We start from the raw sequence: 21,770 nt of genomic DNA, 5'->3' as shown, positions 1-21,770 counted from the left end.
GTGATAATGTAAATTCTTGAATTGGTTGTCTAGGTGTCTCACCTCTTAGGGTTGTGACTTTCTGCCATATGGCTCACAGGGCACAAGTACAAATAGTTAGGACTTGCACTGACTTAGTAGCGAAGACTGGATATATGTGCTTTCTTGCATTTCATACAAGTCAGACAGAAACCCTATTTTATCTATAAACTGGTATTCAAGTCTATATCCTCATAAGCTTTCCTGAACTCCAGGTTACCAGGCACAGCGAGGCAGGCTGTGCACTGTACAACACAGGCCCTAAATAACACCGTAAATGGCAGTACCAACACTGATGCCCGATCTACCCAGAGCTCTTGTGCACTGCAGAAGCCACTGGAAGTGACTGGGATAATCACAAAGGGTTTTACTTACAGTTAAAGCACAGTCTTCTTTCTTAAGCTCCAACTTCTTAAAATTATTTCTTTTTGGAGCCTCTGTAACCATTTCTGAATAAGATATTTCGAAGGACAGTTCTTCAGTCTCTGTTGGAATGTTCTTTTCCAGATAATCATCATCTAAAAAGCAACACATTATATTATCAAGCAATACTATTCAAGGCTAAATACATACAAACTATTGACAACTTAATCCACAACCATCTTAACGTGTTTATATCAGATTCACCCACAGGAGGAGTTGAGTTGAACAAATTCCCATCATTATTATCAAAAGGAACTTTAAACTAAATCTTATACTTCAATTTTTATGTTTATGTTTTATGAGAGTTAATGAGAACTATTCAAACAAAGCCCCAGATACAGTATTTTAATGTATTCTTAGGGACCCCAACAATTAATCCCATCTAGAGCCACTGTCATGGTTATTGGGAAGCCAGAAGCTTAAAGCAGAGTGAAACAGGCTGGAGAGAGCACCACCAGACTGCCTCTTGTTTGTCTTCTCAAACTACGGAATATCTGCCTCTTAAGATTTATTCAAGCTCAATTTAGACGTCACTGTTTAGTTTTGTTCAGGCAAATTAATCTGAATTTCTGTAATTAGATACTGGTTATCTGACCTTGTATGACAAAGATGAAGAACAACTTTAATGGGTTACAATTAAAGGCTATGAGCCACTTTGAAAATTAAAGACAAAAGCTTCCTTAAGCAAAACCAAATGAGCCTGTGAGTCACCTGGACAATGCTAAACTCTCACTTCAGAGTGACATTTTGGTTGGTCCTCTGCTTCAACCACCTGGGAAAACTGTTGCTATGCAAGCAAAGATTTATTGGATTAGCTCTTTTGTTAATTCTTTTTGGCTCTCTTCTATAGACTGACTAGAGAACAACACATAGAGTAAAAGAAACAAAAGGCAGAATCACCTTAAAACTGAGATGGAGAAATTCATGTCACTAGATTTAAAAAATCTGATTAGTAAACTGAGCGTATGATAAATGGCTACAGCAAGACTTCAGCAAATGGCCAAAGAAGAGGGAAGGTTTTGACTTGCACAGACGGCTCGCATTCAACAGCAAGATAAACCAGGAAACAGCAGTCTGACTTCTCAAGGATCTACGAATAGGTGGTTTGGAAGGCAGAGGTTACAGAAGAAAATGCTCCAGACCACGGGATCATTTCAATGACTTTTGCGGCACAATTTGAACTAAATTACAGCACGACAGCAGAATGATACACACTTATTTCTTGCAAATGCCTTCTCTTTGATTTTTTTTCTTGCATCAGCTTTCCTGAAATATAATTTACATGTCATACAATTCACCCATTTAAACAACACTAGTTAATAATTCTTAGTGCATTGATAGAGCAGTACGACTATTCCCAGGGTCAGTTTTAGATTATTTTCACCACCCCAAATTCACTGATTTTTTTTTTTTTTGAAGTTAACATTAAACGTACTGATTCTGCTGTTTACAAGAAACATGCATAAATTTTTGGAAAACTTTGAGGACTCGCAGTATGGCTTTCAAGGCTCTTCAGAAGCTTAGACAGTAACAAGAGGATTTCAAATTCTGTCCAAATTGACTTCTCAAGCTGAAGAGGCCCAGATAAAAGCTAACCTTGTGGCTTTATCCAGCACAAGCTAAAGTGGTGTCGCAAACATCTGAGCAATCATTGGGTGCAGTGGGCCTCCTGGTTTTCTTGTACATGAAGAGCAGACCCAGAGTGCTGCAGAAAGAGCCTCTCCTCAAAAATGCTGCCCAATCAATAGTTTACACATGATGCGAGGGTAGTGAAGATGGAAAAGATCTTGCTTTCAATGTGGCTCCACAAGTGGAGTGTGGCGTCCTAGTGGGTGGGAGGACTGAGTGCAGCAGAGACAGAATTAACAAGAAGAAAACCCAGGCCCGTCATGCTTGAAAACATTCCCTGCTAACAGCACTGTGACTGCTTATAGGCCAAGAGACCAGGCGTTACAGCAACAGGTGGGGGTCACTCACCTCTCTCTGTGGGCTGGACGGGCTGTCCTGGGCCTGGACATCCGTTGGAATGAACCGGGATATCAGGAATAGCCTCGAGGACAGACTGCCAAGCAAGGGGTAGAGAACACAACACATTTGACCTTAAATACAAATTCCTGGGACCCCACATTCTAATCTGATTTATGTTATGTAAAACAAAGAGTGCTTTCCACAGGAAACATTTCTTGATGGCAAAAAGAACTTGCATCTGATATTTGCTTTGTTTCTGCATTCAGTGGAGATGACACAACTCAGACAGGTTTCTCAGAAGGGACTTCTGTAACTTCTTAGTTCTTAAATACTGACTGCTTATTACTTTGGCAAAATGCACAAATTATAAAGCTTAATGTCAAATTCTTTGATAATTGCAATCTGTTAGTTGTGATGTACCTTATCTTAATTAAATTATTATAATGCAATATTAATGTATCAATAACATCACTGCAAAATACAGAGGAAATATAAGAAATACATTATGTTTCCTAAGTAATATCTTGTTTTTCTTTTATTTATTTTAATTTATTTATTTGAAAGGGAGAGTGTGAGAGAGAGAGCAAGCTTTCATTTATTGGGTCACTCTCCAAATACCCACAAGAGGTGGAACTGGGCCAGCTTGAAGCCAGAAATCTCATCTGAAACTCGCGCATGGATGGCAGTGTAGGCTGAGCCACCACCTGTCAGCTCTCGGGTGCTTTCGCAGGAAGGTGTAGTGGAAGGAGCGCAGACAATACTTGAATTGGGTCCTGTACACAGAGTGTGGACATCCCGTGTGGCAACGTGAGCATCTGTGCCACAAGGCTTGCCTCAGCTTCCCCTCTTAACTAGTTTGGTACTTTCTTCATTAAGATCCTACCAAAGCACAGGATTCCAAAGCAATATTATCACATGATCATGCCCAGCTCCTCATTTCTCACGTGCAGTTGGGTACTAATGAAAAATTTATATACAAATCCTACCTACCAAAAATTTATATGCACATCCCATGAAAGTTAATATGGGAGTTATAATCTACGACTGTGTGGGATGGTAGAAATATTGCTAGTCCATCAAGAATCTTGAATATGTTATTCATACATAAAATCTGTTTTTCATCCCCTCACAGCCTGATGCTGTTTCTTTTATTTGTATGTTTATTTAGCAACAGCTGAACACCTGCTTCATGAAAGATCTTTTATCGCAAGCTACAAATCACACAAGGGAGTCTTGAATGCCGAGCCCGGTGTTCTCTTTAGATCCCTGTTTTATTTCAAAGCAGATGATATCATTGAACTGTGTGAAGTGCAAGTGAATAGCCAGCTAGTTACTAAAACACTGATATCCAAATAATGGAGCTTGTGGAAGAATGAAGACGCTGAGGTCTAGGGTCTGGTGGCTCACTGTCCACCAGATTTTCTGGTGCCTTCTACAAACCACACAACATGATAAAGCGTATCCGTTCACTACAATCTTAAGAAAGATAAAACAGATGTGGACAGGTATTTTCTTTAGTTTTTTAGATTTTTTCTGAACATTTAGAGACTCCTACTCAGGGCTTGAAGTTCCAAGTGTAGGATGCTGGACCAACACTAGTGAATGTTAGTTTCTTACCATGTGACATGGAAAAGTGCCCAAAACAGATTTGGTTTAACTGTCCTCTAGCCAGCTGGCCATTTAAATAACCATGGAACTTTCCTGAAGAAAAAGTATGAGGCCTTATTCCAGCTTTTGAACTGGATTGATGATCGCAGAACAGCATTTGGAATATTATTAAAAGACAATCACTTGGGCCCGGCGGCGTGGCCTAGCGGCTAAAGTCTTCGCCTTGAATGTGCCGGGATCCCATATGGACGCCAGTTCTAATCCCGGCAGCTCCACTTCCCATCCAGCTCCCTGCTTGTGGCCTGGGAAAGCAGTCGAGGACGGCCCAAAGCTTTGGTACCCTGCACCCACGTGGGAGACCCGGAAGAAGTTCCTGGTTCCCGGCATCGGATTGGCGCACACCGGCCCCTTGCGGCTCACTTGGGGAGTGAAACATCAGGTGGAAGATTTTCCTCTCTGTCTGTCCTCCTCTCTGTATATCCAGCTTTCCAATAATAATAAAATCTTTAAAAAAAAAAAAAAGACAATCACAGCACTGTTAAGAACTAACATCCATAATTCAAGATGTCTTACTGCAGAGCAGCACAGGGAAAAAGCACTGCCCAGAAGATTTTACACACGGTCCGTCACACAGGAAATAGCAATGCTGAACCAAAATCAAGCTGAACTATTGGAAATGAAGGACACAATAGAGCAAATTAAAAATTCCGTGGAAAGTCTTAATAATAAAATGAAGGAGGCAGAACAAAGAACCTCAGAATTGGAAGATATTTCTTGTCACCAGGGGGAAATAATAACAAAGTTGGAAGTAGAGCTGAATCAAGCTAAAAAAAGTATTCAAACAGGCCTGGTGGCATGGCCTAGCGGCTAAAGTCCTTGTCCTGAATGCACCGGGATTCCATATGGGCGCCAGGTCTAATCCCAGCAGCTCCACTTCCCATCCAGCTCCCTGCTTGTGGCCTGGGAAAGCAGTCAAGGATGGCCCAAAGCCTTGGGACGCTGCACCTGTGTGGAAGACCTGAAGGAAGTTCCTGGCTCCTGGCGTCGGATTGGCACAGCATCGGCCGTTGCAGTCACTTGAGGAGTGAATCATTAAACGGAAGAACTTCCTCTCTATCTCTCCTCCTCTCTGTATATCTGACTTTGTAATAAAAATGAATATTTTTTAAGAAAGTATTCAACCAACAGAGACACTATTAAAAGACCAAATATAAGATTAGAGTCATGGGATTTCTAGAAGGTAGAGAAAGAGAAGCTGGGTTTAAAAATGTATTTAATGAAATAATAAATAAAAATTTCCCTATATGAACAAAGAATTGGGAAACAACATCCAGGAAGGGCACAGAACTCCCAACAGGGTTGACCAAAAGTGATTTTCACTACGACACATGATAATTAAGCTCTCTTAGTCGAATATAAGGAAAAGATCCTTAAAGCTGCATGTGAAAATATATGTAATGGAGACTATCACATTCAGTCATGAAGACACAATACAGTACGTATCTCTTCTTCCACATCAAAGATGGAATTCCAATGAAATTGTTAAATGATCATAATAATTTTAAAAGGAGGTGGTGAAACATGAGCTACAACTCAAGGAACCATGATGGAAGAGACTTTTACAAGGCAGAGAGGCATACAAAAGAATTCAGGTCAAAAGTGCAAGTAGGTGTTTCAGTAGAGAGATACTTGGAATATTTTACTACAAGAGAGAGAACTGGCTCATCATATTAGCTAAATGCAGGAAATCAATCCGTCAACAGAGGGAGTTCAAAACACAGAAGGTGGGAAAGGCCGGGCCGACTGAAGTCATTACAGTCAGTCTATTAAGATAAAGGAAAGAATTAACACGGCTATACTAAAGACTGAGCAAATAAAACTTCTGTATCCGGAGATGATATCCACAAAAATCACAAAATCAAAGTAAAAACTTCTTAGTTATCACGTTGCAGAAAGAAAACTATGTAAGACAGTGCTACAGAAACAAAAACAAGCTAAAAATACCACAGAAAACCACACTACTTAACACTAATGTAAACTACTTTGTCCCTAGAAATACCCAGCGGAAAATGCGCAAAACGTAAAGAAATAAAGTTATGGCATTTTATTGAAGGAAGACATAAATAAATGCTATGGTATAGTTAATAGAAAGACTCAGTGTTTTAAGATATGAATTCTCTACATCACATCAATATTTATGTTAGATTCTTAATAAAAATTCCTAAAAAGATTTTAAGGGGATGTGCTTAATTTTTTCCCCTAAGTTATTTTGCAAGGGAAAAAAAAAACTTCTAAGACTAGAAAAAAGAAAAATTTGATTAGGTTTTGATGCGAGTGAACTCTTAACAGCTTTCAAAAATAAAACTCTACAGGTAGACTTTCATAAATGTGAGGATTTGGGGCCTGGCGCAGTAGCCTTGTGTATGAATGCAGGTTTATGTCATGGTGGCATACTTCCCATGCAGTTCCCTGCTTGTGGCCTTGGAAAGCAGTCAGGGAAAGCCCAAAGCCTTGGGACCCTGGCTCCTGGCTTCGGATTGGCTCAGCTCCAGCCATTGTGGCCACTTGGGAAGTGACCCAGTGAACAGAAGCACTTTTCTCTGTTTCTCCTTCTCTCTGAAAATCTGACTTTCTAATAAAAATAAATAAAATTTTTTTTAATGTGAGAATTTCATTTATCCTAAATGTGATACTTCAGCCACATCGAGAAAATTATATTGACATTTTTAAAAAGGTAGTGAAGTCTTTTGGAAAAGATTCTTTAGGAAATTCTTTTGAAAAAGATAAAGTTAGGGTTCCTAGTTTATACTATCTTACAATATAAATTTCAATAGGATATGCTGTTTGAGTACCTGGAAATGTCTGAGATGAGGGTAAAATGTCATCTTAATCCCACCAAGATAATTTTACTTTTGTAGGTCCCCTGGTGGGAGCCCAAAGCCCTTGTTATCACTTTTTGAATGATTGAAAATTCAGACACATGGAAGAGACTGAGGAATCAAACGATTTTTCTTTTCATAGTAAACATTACACACATATTCCATGAACTTTTATAAGACCTGCCATTTGTCAACAGTAGGTATTTGTTGGATGAATGACTGAATGATTTCCAATGATTCATCCAATGATTCTCTTTGCAGAGAAGTTAGCAAAGGATGAAGAACTAAAAACTCATAGTCAGCATCTGTCTTCTAAGAAATAAAATCCTGGTCCTGAATCCACTATGGAAAATCTAGAAAACAAGGCCCACCCTACTATCCTTATTTTTGACAAATCAATCATGCAACCACTCTGAGTCAAATTGTGCTTGGCATGTGTGGGGAGCCACATGTGGCCCCTCACTGCTGACTTGACAAATATCCATAGCTACTAAAGTCAGTTAAGGAGACCAACAGAGACTCAAGCTATATTAGTTACTTTCATAAGCAAGGTCTCCAAAAATTCCCGAGAGTGTATAAACTATACGTGAATTAAATAACTCCACAAGTTAGAATTACCTAGAGAAGCTGTGGGACATATTTTTTATTTCTAGTCATGGACAAATTTTATTCATACTATTTTGTTATTCTGTAACAAAACAAAACAGCACAAGAATCAAAAAATCTAAAAATGCTAACTTACAGAGGGCCCTCAACATTAACTCCCTAAACAATAAGAATATCCTAAGAGCGTGTCTCAAGTGAATATCAGTTTATCCCACTTCTGAATATGGACAGTGGCTAATGACTGTCTCAGTGGAACATCTGAATCATGCCTCCTCCACCAGTTTCTAGTGTGCTGTCACCTTCTGTCTAGCTACCACTGGAAACCACAATGTCATCCAACAGGTCTACCTTGTCTTCTGGCAGGTATTTGATTATCATCCCCTACCAAAGATACGGAGTGGCCACAATGGGTACTCTCAGTGGAAGTAATGGTAAGTGGAATGACAAGAATTTCAACAAAATCCGAGTTTTGATACCAAAGGCCATTTGAGTGAACATGGAAAGGGTTTGAGTGTGTGCATTCTGATACCTAAGGCTGGAAATACAGCAGCAGTGGGAGGTCTTGAACATTAGCATGATGGGATTTAGCTTGTCCTGTGGATCAAGGGGACTTGGAGTTACAATGGCAGGGTTAAGGCAGATCATCAAACCTCCGATATTTTTCCGCATGAACTCATCCCAAAGAACCAAAGTTAACCAACCCCTCCACACTTGATATATATACGAAGAATGTCTGTGGAGTTCTGGCCACGTAGTAGGAAATCTCAGGGTTTTGTACCATTCATTCTTAAAGGTTGAGTTTGCTGATAAACCTCCTGGCTGGTGTAGTTTCTTTGCAGTCTTAGTTCAAGGATTTAAAAATCTGTCTTAAACAACAACGACAAAAACCCTGCTTCCTACATTAGTCACTTTGGCTTGTGGCTTGACTTGGAATTGTGCTGACACGTGATGACTTACCCGGGAACCACTCCTGGGAACTACAAAACTCCCTTCTTCATCCTGTGCTCCCTTGGACAGGGTGGTACTGTTGAGAGAAGCATCACCTGGCTAAATGGAAAAAGAAAAGTACCAATCTTACTCAGGAAGACTTTCTAATGTGTTGTGTGTTGCACTGTGCGTACACATTGAGATACATGTGGTCACATACCAAGTTACCACTACCAGTGCAGACAAAGCTGCATCCAACTCACACACACACTGGCCTCTTTGTCAAACACTGCTGTCTCCTGCCACACACTGCTTTAGCCACAATAACGTCTGGGCTTAATACTAGGGAGTTCATTAAAACAAAAAACAAACAAAAAACCACAACAACCTTCATTTCCAGATTTGTTTGCAGCTAAGAAGGATCGTGTGATAAGCATGGCTGACAAGGTCTAAGTATAATCTTGCCAAGAATGCCTCCAGGAAAGCCCAGGCTTCCCTGATCAAACACAGCACGGTCAGCTGACACAGGGTCAGAATGGGGTCAGAGCTGGTAACCTCAGCAGCTGCATCTTGCACAAACACAATGCTGAGGGCTGCGAAGGATGGCAGAGACGGAAGATTTCAGTTCCTATCAGCACATCGCTGCTCCATCAGATCTGGATCAATTAATTAAAATCTCTGAGGGAAGAAAACATGAAAAGCTGTTTTCATGAACAAACACGACCTAAAGTGGTACTCATATTGGATGCCAGCCCCAAGAGTTGCTACTCGTTAATTACATGTACCACACATAAACTCACACATTCTTATATTTCTAGTAGATTCTGTTTCTAGCAGATTCTATTAGATTCATTTTATAATGAGTATAATTCAGTAGTTAAAACTTACTTAAATATTTAGAGATAAGACTTTGTTGTTGTTGTTGTAAATTACCAAAGCAGACTTACCACAAAATCGAATATACCTGATACTTAGAAACATATCCACTACCATCCTTTATTTCATTTCACACATTTTACAGATAAGATATAGTGATTCATAAAAACAAGGAGGTGTTTACAGCTTGGACATGGCTTAGGATGTTTGAACTGTTCATCAGAAAGTTAAGGCTTGAGTGCTGGCTCTGCTGCCTATCCCGCTGCTTGCTGTGGAGCTCCCTGGCGGCAGGTCAAGGCTCACACGCTTGGATCCCTACTTCCCAAACGGGAGTTCTGGGCTCCTAGCATCAGTTAGGCCCATCTCTGGTTGCTGCACAATGGAGGAATGAACCAGAAAATAAAAGGCTCCCTCTCTTTAATAATTGATAAAAATTTTAGTGAATAAAGTTTTTTTTTTCAAATAAACAAATATAACACTAGTGAACTAGTAAAGAAAATGTAAATGAAGATGGTATCAGTCATCTTCCACCTCTCTTACTCCATACCACTACAGATGGAAAAAATTACATATTTGTAAGGGAATAGATTCTTTTTAAAGATGGATTTATTTATTTGAAATGCAGAGTGACAGAGAAAAGACAGAGACAGAAAAATAGAGATATTCCATCCACTGGTCACTCCCTAAATACCCACAACAGCAGTGGCTGGGTCAGGTGGATGCCAAGAATCCATGTTCTCGGGTGATCACCTGCTGCTCAGGTGCAGCATTGGGAAGCTGGATGAGAACAAGAGCAGCTGAAACTCAAAGCAAGCACTTGGACGTGGGATGTGGGTGCGCCAAGGTACAGCTTAACCTGTCACACCATGGCACCTACTCCCAAACAAACAGATGTTTCACAGCACTGGAAACCAGCAAAGAATGCCATAGCATACCAACTGAGACAACTGCAGATGAAGAGCAAATCAGATTCATCTACTAGGATAACAATTTCTACTAAAAAGCAGCATAGAAATTCTTAGGGCGGGGAGGGAAAAACAGGTAATATAGAATGAATAAAATGTAGGAAACAGACACAAAGAGTTAAGCAATGTTTACAGAAAAATGGTAGCCAGGTGTACCTCTCTGCCCTTAAATATTAGACAGTCCCTTTTATAACCCTCGGAAAAATCGAAAGAAATGCAATCTAAATGAAGTGGACCAAGAAGCTAGAGGCTAGGTAGATTCAGAAGACAGTCCTTCCTTGAAGTGACAAACGTCAGTTTGAGAAGAGTGTTTGTCAACACATCCATTCCTCTGACACCTTAAAGTTAAGCACAGCCCACTCAGCTGCATGAATATTAGATGAATAGTCAATCAACAATACTGGCTTTTTGGAACAATAGAAATACTTTACTGAAAGGAAGCATTTAACAATTTCTATAGGAATAAAGTAAAAAACTAATAAAGTTGAGTTATGCAGAAAACTTTAGGTGCCCCAAGAATTGAGTCCCCTGTAACTGAGCAGCTTTTTTTGTGAAAGCAAACACCTTTCCCACGAGGTTCCCTTAGGTGGAATCCTTGTGTGTAGTACCCTGCCCCTCCTCCATGATGATGAGGCTTAGATAGACACTGGGGATGGGGAGGGAAGAGAGGCTGGGAGCTGGGCACCACGACTGCGAGGTTTGATTGTCTCAATCAGAAGCTCTCTCTCTCTGAGATCTCATCTATGGACTCTAGTTAACAATATGTCAGTGCTGATTCACTGGTCTTTTAAAACCCACTTTTAACTCAATTTCTACATGGGCTATTATCTAAAAATTTTTATTTCAGATACAGAGAGAAAATAGCATACAAAGAGATTTAGAGATCTGTTACCTGCTGCTTCAGTCCTCACATGTGTGTAAAAGCTAAGGCTGAGCCGGACTGAGGCACAAGCTTGGAACTCAACCTGTACCCTCGTGTAGGTAGCCGTGACCAAGGTCCTTGCAGGATGTACATTCACAGGAAGCTGTAGTTGGAAGTGAAACCAAGACCCGGAAACAGGCACTCTGATAATATCAAAGATGTGGACATTCCAAGCAGCTTCTTAAGTGCTGTGCCAAAGTCTTAAATGTAGTATATTAATCAGCAGGATGTTAATGACAAAGATACTTTGGCATAGTTATATGGAACTCTGTTTTGCAGTAAATCCAAAACTACTCTAAAACATAAATGTTATTAAAAACTACTCCAGGGAGCGTAGTAAAGCAGGAGGAGAAGCAAGAGCAGGAGGAGAGCAGAAGGAGGGAGAGGGAGGAAGAATGAAGAGCAAGGGGTTGGGAAGGAAATGGAGCATGGGAGAAGAGGTGGGACAGGAGGAAGAGGAGAAGAGGAAGCAGAGGAAGCCCCAGGAGCTCGCGTTCCACTGGAGGCACGACCTCAACCCAACGTTCCCTGACCAGATAGCTTTCACACTTGGGACAGGCTCTTCATAGTTTGCACAACTTCTTTGTGTATGTTTCCACTGTTTACAGCTGGAAAATAATCGGAAAAACCAAACCTTTATATCTTGGTTGATACAGACACCATTGAAAAAAACATGTACAAAGTGGTCTGTTATTTTTCTTTGTGAGCTCACATAGATTAAAAACAAAAAAACAAAAAAACAAAAAAACAAAAAAACAAGCTTTAGTTGAAAACATTCTCTGTCCAGGATAGGTATAAAACATTTTATTGTTATTGTTGCTTCTGTCTGTGAACACACACAAACATAGTTATTTAGGATTCACCTATTAAATTATGCCTTGCTTGATTTAGAAGCTATGGGTGGTGGGGTGACACAATCTCAATTAAGTACAATTTTTACCTAAAATAAATGAAACTACACATCCTTTATACTACACGGATGTTCATGACAGCATGTTTTATGGCTTGAAACTGAAAACAAATCAAATGTCCATCATCAGATAAACAGACAAATAATTATTGTTAGGAATAAAAGGATTTCCAATTTACAGTTTTAAATGAACAAACCAGCTACAAAAGAACATCTTTATAACTTCACAGGAAGCTTGTCTGTCAAGGAAAGAGTCTAAGAAAGTTCTGGAGTGCCACAAAAGTAAATGGTTTTATATATTTCAGTTCATGGGTGAGGGTCCAGCGTGATGTTCAGTGGCTAAATCATCGCCTTCCACACACAGGGATCCCATGTGGGTGCTGGTTCATGTCCCCGCTGCCCTACTTCCCATCCAGCTCCCTGCTTGGGGCCTAGGAGAGCAGTGAAGGACGACCCAAAGCCTTGGGACCCTGGAACCATGTGGGACACCAGAAGAAACTTTTGGATCCTGGCTTCGGATTGGCTTAGCTCCAGCCATTGTGGCTATTTGGGGAGTGAATCACTAAGTAGAAGATCTTTCTCTCTGTCTCTCCTCTCTGTAAATCTGATCTGCTTTTCCAATACAAACAAATAAGTCTTAAAGAAAAAAGTGATGGGTGAGCGTGTTTGTTAAAGATAGTTGAATCATACACCTAAAATAAATAGTATTTAGAAGGTATACTTCAATAAATCCAATAAAAGTAATTTATTTCTAAAAAATAATTCAATTCTTATCATGTGAGATTTACGGGTGTACTACTGCTTTTAATTAAGAATATACTGCTTTAACGATGAGTAACTGAGACAGAAAAAGTTTCTTTTTGAGAAACAAGAATACTGAAACTGATATTTAAAAAAAGTGAGATAAACCTAATGATTCTGTGGCGAAGACAATAACACCGATCTGAGCCCAGAGCTGCAGAAATGCGGAGCACAGGACACAGACCAATGAGAAGAAATGAGACAGTGAAGTTCAACCCGAGCAAAGCAGCAGTCAGCCACAAAGGTGGGATGTGGACAATGGAGAGAAAAACAACTTCACAAAAGAAAATGTCCAAAACAGAAAAAAAAAATAAACAAAACAGTTTTCAGATGGAAAAGACTGAGTGTTGACCAAGATGAATGGAAAAAAAGAAAGTTCTGTGAGTTCATGACTTCGGCAATACAGCAAAATAAAGACTTATATAATTCAAACAGTTGCAGATTATAAATAAAACCTAACAAAGCTTATTCCTAAAATTATGACACGAAGCACCTCAAGCAGAAAATGGTGTAAAAAAAATCATAATGCCATAAAGCAGTATGAAAGTCAATGACAATAAAGAGACTCGGGCCAGGCACTTAGCATAACACTCCAAATCCTGGTTAGCATCCCCAGGATTCCACAGTAGTGTCTGAGTTGGCCCCAGGCCCAGCCCCCTCCAGTGCAGCCTTGGGAGGCAGTTTAAGTAGGTGAGTTCCTTGCACCCATTACGGAGACCTACATGTGTTCCCAGCTCGCAGGTTTGACCAGGCCCAGCCATGATCATGATGGGCATTTGAGGATTGAACAAGCATATGGAAGATACTAGGCTATCTGCTGAAAACAGACAATCAGCATGTGTTTCCGATAAGAACATCACCATGGCATCTAACATGTATAAGGACTAAATCCACATACTAAGGTCATATCATCACAGACAAATATCAGAAGTCCATGCTGGAGTTACCGCTGTATTATTTTTCAGTTATACTATCCTTGGTCCACTCAATCATCAATTTTTTTGCTTTGCTATTAAAACAAACTCCCACTTGTGTAAATCAAGGTTCCTTAGTTTTTTATATGAAGTAAACACAGATGTAACCGGTGACTTTTAACAGATGGTATGATTAGATTTTGTAGTGTAACTTTGATTTTCACTTACTGCATTGGAAGTAAACTAGATGGATTACTTTGCTTTTTACAATAAACTAACACCTCAACTAAATATTTCATTTATATTGCCTGAACATAAGGAAAATGTCTTCCTTCATCCCTATAACAAGTGATTTGTAAAGTAAGTTAGGCTGGAATGTAAACCTTCCGGAAATGCCTAAATTTAGTAGCACTTGTGATTTACCGTCAAAGGTCAATGTCACATAATACATGAAGATTGCTTTAGTGTCTATCAGTGAAACTGTGAACTTCAACATGGACCCTGTTTTGACAGGTTTGTTAAGACAGAGCCGACATGCGATGAAGGACTTGAGGAGCTTTGACAAAAATATGGACCTGTGGAGTTATTACCATACTTAACAGAATGAACAAAAGCAGCATCCCCCAAGTGCCCTCACACCTTGAGAGTCTTCCCTTCCTCTCCTGCTGTTCAGTTCTCAATTCTCCTGACAACCGCCAACTTTCTCTCACCTTAGCAGAGAAATTATATTTCTATAATTTTATATACATAGAAGGATTTTTTTCTGGCTTCTCTCATGTGGCATAATGACCTTAGGTCATTTCGTGTTGTGTGAATCATCACGTCATTTCTTTTTCTTGCTGAAGGGTATCACATTGTGTAGACAGATGCTTCATCGTTTGTGCACCTGCAGATGGACACCTGGCTTGTTTTCTACACTTCGGGTCTATGACAAATAAGAATTTGTAGCAGAGCCTTTACATGGATACATATGCTTTGTGAGAGGGATGGCTGGGCCGTATGATAGGTAAGCCTTAACAGATTAACAAGTTGACCAACTCTTTTAAGTAGATACATCACTTCACACTCATCAATAATGTTTAAAATCTCCCAAACTTGGCTTTGCTTGATATGGTCAGTCTTCTTCATTTCAATTATTCTACAGGTGTCTAGACATATTTTAGCGTCATTTTATTTTTAAAGAAACATTTACTTTTATTTGAAAGTAAGAATTACAGCGAGCAGGGGAGAGACAGATTCTTCATCTACTGGTTCACTCCCAGAATGGCCATCAGTGCCAGAGTTGGGCCAGTTCAAAGCCAAGAGCCAAGAACACCTTCTGGGATTCCCACATGGGAATGGGGCCACCCCCTGCTGCTTCCCAGGACATTAGTAGGATACAGGATCAGAAGTGCAGTAGCTATACATGTGGGATGCTGGCTCCACAGGCAGAAGATGCTAATCAGCCACTCTTGGGCCCCTTATTTTGGTTTTATTTGCATTTCCACAATCATTAACAATATTGAGCAGTTTCTCTAGATTTGATCTGTCATTCTTGAATCTCCACAAGTGAAGTTTCTGTTCAAAACTTTCACTCATTCAGAACAGTGAGAAAGGACCTAGCAAAATGTGCATGCTGGAAAACTATGGAGCTTTTTTTGAAAGTTAAATCTGATGTGTTTGAAAAGTAGATGGTTTTTGTAGTCAAACAAAGGTTTGGAAACAGGTAGAAGATTGTGGAGTATTTTTAATATGTAAAGCAGCTTTTGCATTACTTTTGTAACAAGAAGGACTATGGTATATGTGCTGCCGAAGTGAGCACAAGAAGGAGTATAACCTGGGAAAAGATGATCAAGCCTTTCTCACAGCTTAGTAGAATAAACAAGATGAAACTAAACAAGGAGTGAAAAAAAATTACCCTAGAAGCCCTTGTACAAGTTGCAGCCAAAGAGAGATTGCAGGAACAATGGTGTTCTTCTCCAAAATCTACCTAACTTCCCATGAAAACAACAGCAAGGAAGTAAGCAAATGAAGACCATTACTTTAAATTATGAACGAAAACGACTAACAAGGAATAGCCAGGCCCTGGTTTGTGCATGATTGCCGCTTCAAAGTAGAAGTCTTTCCTAACATCATCTCAGCAGGGAACACAGAGACCACTGGGATTTGCCATTGTGCTCTTTTTTTTTTCTTTCTTTCTTTCTTTTTTTTCCTATTTGGAAAAAAGAAGAAAAGATTTAGCAATGGAAAAATAAAAGGGAAAATATTTTATGTCAGCTATACAAAGGGAAGCTAAAGATAGTTTAGGATAGGACTGCTAGTAAACACAGATGCAAGAAAAGGCTCAGGATGTGCCCTAATCAAACCCATCTTGCCCTGTAGTACGTGAATACAGGCCTGATCACAGTCTTCAAGCTTGGCTAAACACCCTGCTCCAAAAGAGTGGGCAGTAGAGGCACATGTTGTGGAAAGGTAAGGGAACAAGAATGGGAGAAGGAAGAAAGGAAAAAGGGATTGGGATACCCAGGGTTCAGCTGCTGTCAGGAGGAAGACGCCGCAGGATCCGTCCACACTGAGCAAACAGTAGAAAATCCCTGGACAGCTGATGGCCCAGCAAGTAGACTTCGGGCTTGGTGACACTAACATTTCCATTTTAAATTAAGTAAAAAAAAAATTAAAAACAGGAGATCTACAAAGAAAAGGAACTCGTTTCCAAAGTATGAATCTATTCTTAGAGATGCAGTTATTGGTTGATTTTTCTATTAAACTTGAGCCCATTTACAATTGCTGAATATTCTTTGTTACAAAGTGATCAAAGACAGATAGGGATGCTGACAGCTGCAATTCTCCAGTCATCTTTGCGATGTTGTGATTTTTTTTCAAGTTCTGCATGACTGTCTTGAAGAAACGACCTCTTGCTCCACTGCCACCCCTCACCCCCTGCTGTAACTTACCATGGAATCACATGTTTTGATAACTTCTGGGAGCTCCTTCTTCTCATCAGTGCCATCCAACTGAGCAGGGTGCTTGTCATAAGTGTCATCTGGCTAATGAAAGAAATGAAAGTCACTTTTTAAAAAAGTTTTTACAATTTATTAATTTGAGAGGCACTGAAAAGGGGGAGAGCGCGAACGAGCCCATCCTCTGGTTCATTTCCCAAATACCAGAAATAGCTGGGATTAGGCCTTGCCAAAGCTAGGAGCTGGGTATTCTATAAGGGTACAGGAATTCAAGTGCTTGAATAAGCTAAGTACTCTGTAAGGGTACAGGAACTCAAATGCTTGAATCATTACCACTGCCTGCTTAGAGTCTGTATTATCAGAAACCTGAGGTCTGGAGCCAGACCTAGGAATTGAAGCCAGGTACTCCATTATGGGATACAAGTGTCTTAATGGGTATCTTAACCACAAGGCCAGTTACCTTTCAAAAGCCATTTTTATCCAGGTATAGTTGGTATAAACATGATTAATCATTACACAACTGCACAAAAGATGCATATATGTACAGCTCTGTGGAGTTACAGAGTTAAGATCACCTGAGCATCTACAATGTCACTTACTGATCTGTCCGCAGTATACGGATCTGCAGAAATGCTGTGTTATAATGGAATTGATCTCAAGAAGCAGACATTGTCAGCTGCAAAATTCTACTTCTTTTCATTAATTTAGGAATATTGCGATCTTACTCCAAGATGCTACCTACCTACCCCAGAGTAAATGTGATCAGGTGATAGTTTTGCCCAGTGAGATAAGTGGAAATGTACCCAGTGGAATAGCCAAAAAAAGTGAATGTTTTCTTGCTAAAGTGGATGAACCCAACTGGCTGATGCTCTTCTTGCATAGTGTTTGTGTTGCCCACACCTGATTTGAGGATCGGGTGATTAGCCCATGTACAGAGGACAACAGAATGCAAAGATTAAGTCTTTGCCTACGCTCTTTGCCTAGGCAGCCATACCAGCCATGGCCATCTTATTTTGAGCTTGCTCCGCAAGGAAAATCAACCTCACATATCTAAAGAATACAACTTACCGATAAAACCTTGCTGTTTTTAAATGAGACCATATAGCAGTATTCTGTATGATTTCTAAATCAATAGCAAGAAGAGGCAGTTTTGAAAAATTATGATAGGAAATACAGCGGGTTGAATGCCTCATTAATCCATAGGATAGAATTAAATACTTCATTCCAATTCACTAAGTGTTGCCAAAGTTCCGTCTTTCACTGTGCAGAAAGCATATCTGGAAACCAGGATTCTTTCAGTGATGGGTTGCATTATAGGCCTTGTGTATAAGTTTTAAGATATCAAAGAATTTGTAATATATAGAGCCCTCCCAAATAAGAAGCAAATATTACATTCCATGATTGAGGAAACTTTTTCCAAGTTAAACATATTAGATATGAGCAAAATAACAAATTGGCATGTGAGACCTTAGAAAGTGAAAATTTCATCTTGCTTTCTCTCTTCAAAGCATATATATCATATTATCAACACACACACGTTTAAGTGGCAACAGTGCACAAGAAACAGCACAGGAGAACTTCAGGAAGGAGGACTGAGAACATGCTGCTTCCTAAATCCTCACCCAATCACTCCAGGGTAAGAAGGTGTGTATTATCTCAAGGAAAAGTCCAAAGTGGCACTGAAAACCAAGTTGTTCACCCAGAAAACAGCCGTAAGTTTCACCTTGAAGCCACAAAGCCTGCAGTTGCTGGTTGTTCATTCTGTTCCCAGTGCATTCCACACATGCCCTGTGTGGTATGCACTGTCCTCCTCCTAAGGCTCTAAGTAATAATCTGGCCAATAAATTGTTGTAGATTTCGTGTCACGGTGTCAGGTGTTCAGCCACATGTACAACTCTTGTGTAACAGCCTTTCTCGCTTTCAATGTACCAACTGGGTGAGAAGGCCATCGCAACAGCGGGTGGAGTCGGGCAAGGCAAGGTAAAAGGTTCAAAGAAATCCATTATTTGGGCTTGGCATTTGCACCTAGGAGTCAAACCACTTATCTCCCATACTGGAGTACCTGGGTTTGGCTGAGCTCCAAATCCTGACTCCAGTGTTGTGATAATGCAGACCGTGGGAGGCATCACTTGACAACTCAGATAGCTGGGTCCTTTCCACCCACAAGAAAGATGTGGATTGAGTTCCCAGCTCCTAGAACTGGCCTCAGGCATGTGGGGCTTAAACCAGCAGAGGGGAGTTTTCTTTTTGGCTCTCTCTTTCTCTCAAATAATAAACTTTAATAATTACTAATTTTTTAAAAATATCAAAATTGGGCCCAGCGCAATAGCATAATGATTAAAGTCCTTGTTTTGCACACGCTGGCATCCCTTATGGTCGCTGGTTCTAATCCCGGTGGCCCTGCTTCCCATCCAGCTCCCTGCTTGTGGCCTGGGAAAGCAGTTGAGGACGGCCCAAAGCCTTGGGACTCTGCACCCATGTGGGAGACCCAGAAGAAGTTCCTGGCTCCTGGCTTCGGATTGGCTCAGCTCCAGCCATTGCGGCCGCTTGGGGAGTGAATCATCAGATGGAAGCTTCTCCTCTCTGTCTGTCCTCCTCTCTGTATATCTGTCTTTCCAATAAAAATAAATAAATCTTAAAAAAAAAAAAAACAGAAAATGAAAATACAGAAAAATGAAATCCCTTATTTGGAAGTTCTCATGTCTGCCCTAACTTGTCCCTCCTTGGGCCGAGGGTGTGGAATTGCTGCTGGGAGGGCCCATCAGTGTTCTGCTTCAAGCATGGCATAGAAACGCCCTGCTCTGAAGGAGCAACCTAAAGGCTGAGAACACCTGCTGCCAAGGCAAGAGATGGAGTTAACATACACTGAAACTAGCAAACAAAATTAGAGACACTTGAACAGGACTGCTCACAGCCTTGACTATGCTTCCTCACGGGGCACCAAACTGCCCTGGGGCAACTGAGCAGCTGCTGGACCACAAACAGGCACAAGCAATTCAGCCGAACCCCACAACAGACCAACCAAGACTGACCTGCATTAGGATGTGAAATTCGGGGAAGAGGAAAAGAAAATGTACCAAAACAAAACATCATCACGTTTTCCTTCTTTATGAGATCTAGGGAGGTACAGGTGTAGGAAAAAAGCAAAGTGTGGAAACCTGTACAGAAGAAACTGAACCCAACAGAGCAATGTCTCTACTCCAGCGTCCCTGCAGTCCTTAGACCCAGGGGAGGTAACTGTCAGTCACCTTGACCTTTTGTGGCTCCTACTCTTGGGACGGAGACTCACGGCATGTGGTGCAGCGCATGGCACAAGATTCATCTCGTAAGTAGAAAGCTTGCACTGGCAGAGAAGAGATCGGGTTCCCATTCTTTTTTTTTTAAGATTTATTTTTATTGGAAAGTCAGATATATGGAGAGGAGGAGAGACAGAGAGGAAGAACCTCCATCTGGTGATTCACTCCCCAAATGGCTATAATGGCTGGAGCTGAGCTGATCCGAAGACAGGAGCCAGGAGTCTCTTCCAGGTCTCCCGTGTGGATGCAGGGTCCCAAGGCTTTGGGCCGTCCTCAGCTGCTCTGCTAAGCCACAAGCAGGGAACTGAATGGGAAACGGAGCTGCCAGGATTAGAACCAGCAACCATATAGGATCCCAGCATGTTCAAGGTAAGGACTTTAGCCACCAGGCTACCGTGCCTGGGCCCCCAGGTTGCCATTCTTTGAAGCCATGACCTAAAATGGAGAAGGTGGGCCAAGACACCAGGTGTTTTCTCCCTGGGTTGTATCACACATTTTCCCCACTTAACTCATGTAAGAGGATAGAGTGCTGCCTCTCACAAGACAACCCTATGTTGAAGATGATCCGGCACTGTCTCCCATATGACATCCACATTTTGAAAATAGCTGAAATATCACAGTATTTCCTATGGTGAGAAATAAGTTAATATTGAAAGACACGTGTAGGGCAGAATGAGATTTTGCACGGTGAGCTCAGCCAAGAGAACAAAAGTGGAGCAGACACTCCCACACTGATTTCTGCCTCTGGCCGTCACTGTGCAGCTTATTTTTATCATTGTAGACAGACGTTGGGCTTGTAGTTATTCGTGGATGTAGCCATTAATAATTCATTTCTGAGCTGAAGCGTCTCCCTCTTGACTTCACTGTATCAAGGTAAGGAAGCATGCTGTGCTCCAGGTTTTCCTATCTCAAAGTCTTACTTTTGCTAACCTGCTTACACTCATCTCACCAGTTGACTACCTCTGCTGGGAACAGTTAACATCTCTTCTCCATCAGGGTCACACCCAAAAGAGGAGCTGGAATGCAACAATAACAAAAATATCATCTGGCTACTGAGAAAAGCAGAAGTGCATTTTTATGCAGGAACGGTCTCCCATTGTTCATTGTTTACGTGTTAAGCATAGTGTGTGTATGTTAGCAAAGAGTTGTGGAGATAGCCACCGCTATGATTAATTACAAACAGATCATTGCATTGGTTATTCATCAGTCAACACTGAGAACTCACTAAGTGCGAAGCCTTATGACAGGCATTATTCTCTGCTGACAATATTGTGCACTGTGCACCCTAAGTCTGGCTTGACATCTTCCTCAACTGTATCTTGGTATGTTTTCAGAAGGTTTTCTGTTCAGCTAAAAACAAAATCAGTATTTCAGGCTCCTTTTCAACCAGGAATGCTAAAGCTCTGAGCAAGGATAGATAACTAGAATTTCTACCAAGTTTGGCTCTCCAGGAAAGTAAGGTCAGAGGATCAGAGAACACCGATATAAGTTGTATGAACTTGGATATAGTGCCTGGAGGGACCCAAGCAACTTGTAAGTGAAAAGACGGATGCTTCACAAGAAAGCAGTAAGAACAATAAAAAAGAATCTGGATTTATATTATGGAAGAGAATCACCCACTACTAGATTCTTCTGAAGAGAAAAAATAATCTCACATTTGTAGAGTTTCTTGTTTTCTTGAGTTTTCTGTTACATTCCATCAAATGGATTCCTAAGTT

At 40.6% G+C, this 21,770-nt stretch overlaps 1 protein-coding gene across 4 annotated transcripts in view; it reads right to left on the bottom strand.

Annotated features, from left to right (window-relative positions):
* ARHGAP28 (Rho GTPase activating protein 28) overlaps positions 1-21,770 on the bottom strand; it is a 178,796-nt gene that overhangs the window by 41,575 nt on the left and 115,451 nt on the right. For 3 of the 4 annotated variants that reach the window (XM_058677033.1, XM_058677031.1, XM_058677034.1), the window contains 4 exons: positions 16,751-16,843; positions 8,460-8,549; positions 2,419-2,503; positions 394-536 (listed from right to left, as the gene is read on the bottom strand). In XM_058677033.1, the coding sequence (XP_058533016.1) occupies positions 394-536; positions 2,419-2,503; positions 8,460-8,549; positions 16,751-16,843 (411 nt within the window). The remainder of the gene's footprint in view (positions 1-393; positions 537-2,418; positions 2,504-8,459; positions 8,550-16,750; positions 16,844-21,770) is intronic. The other variant, XM_058677032.1, reaches the window with a different exon arrangement.

Source organism: Ochotona princeps, chromosome 18 (genome assembly GCF_030435755.1).
Source record: "Ochotona princeps isolate mOchPri1 chromosome 18, mOchPri1.hap1, whole genome shotgun sequence".
NCBI classification, from domain to species: domain Eukaryota; kingdom Metazoa; phylum Chordata; class Mammalia; order Lagomorpha; family Ochotonidae; genus Ochotona; species Ochotona princeps.
The sequence above is the reverse complement of the archived record's forward strand: the minus strand, read 5'-3'. Positions and strand labels throughout refer to the sequence as shown.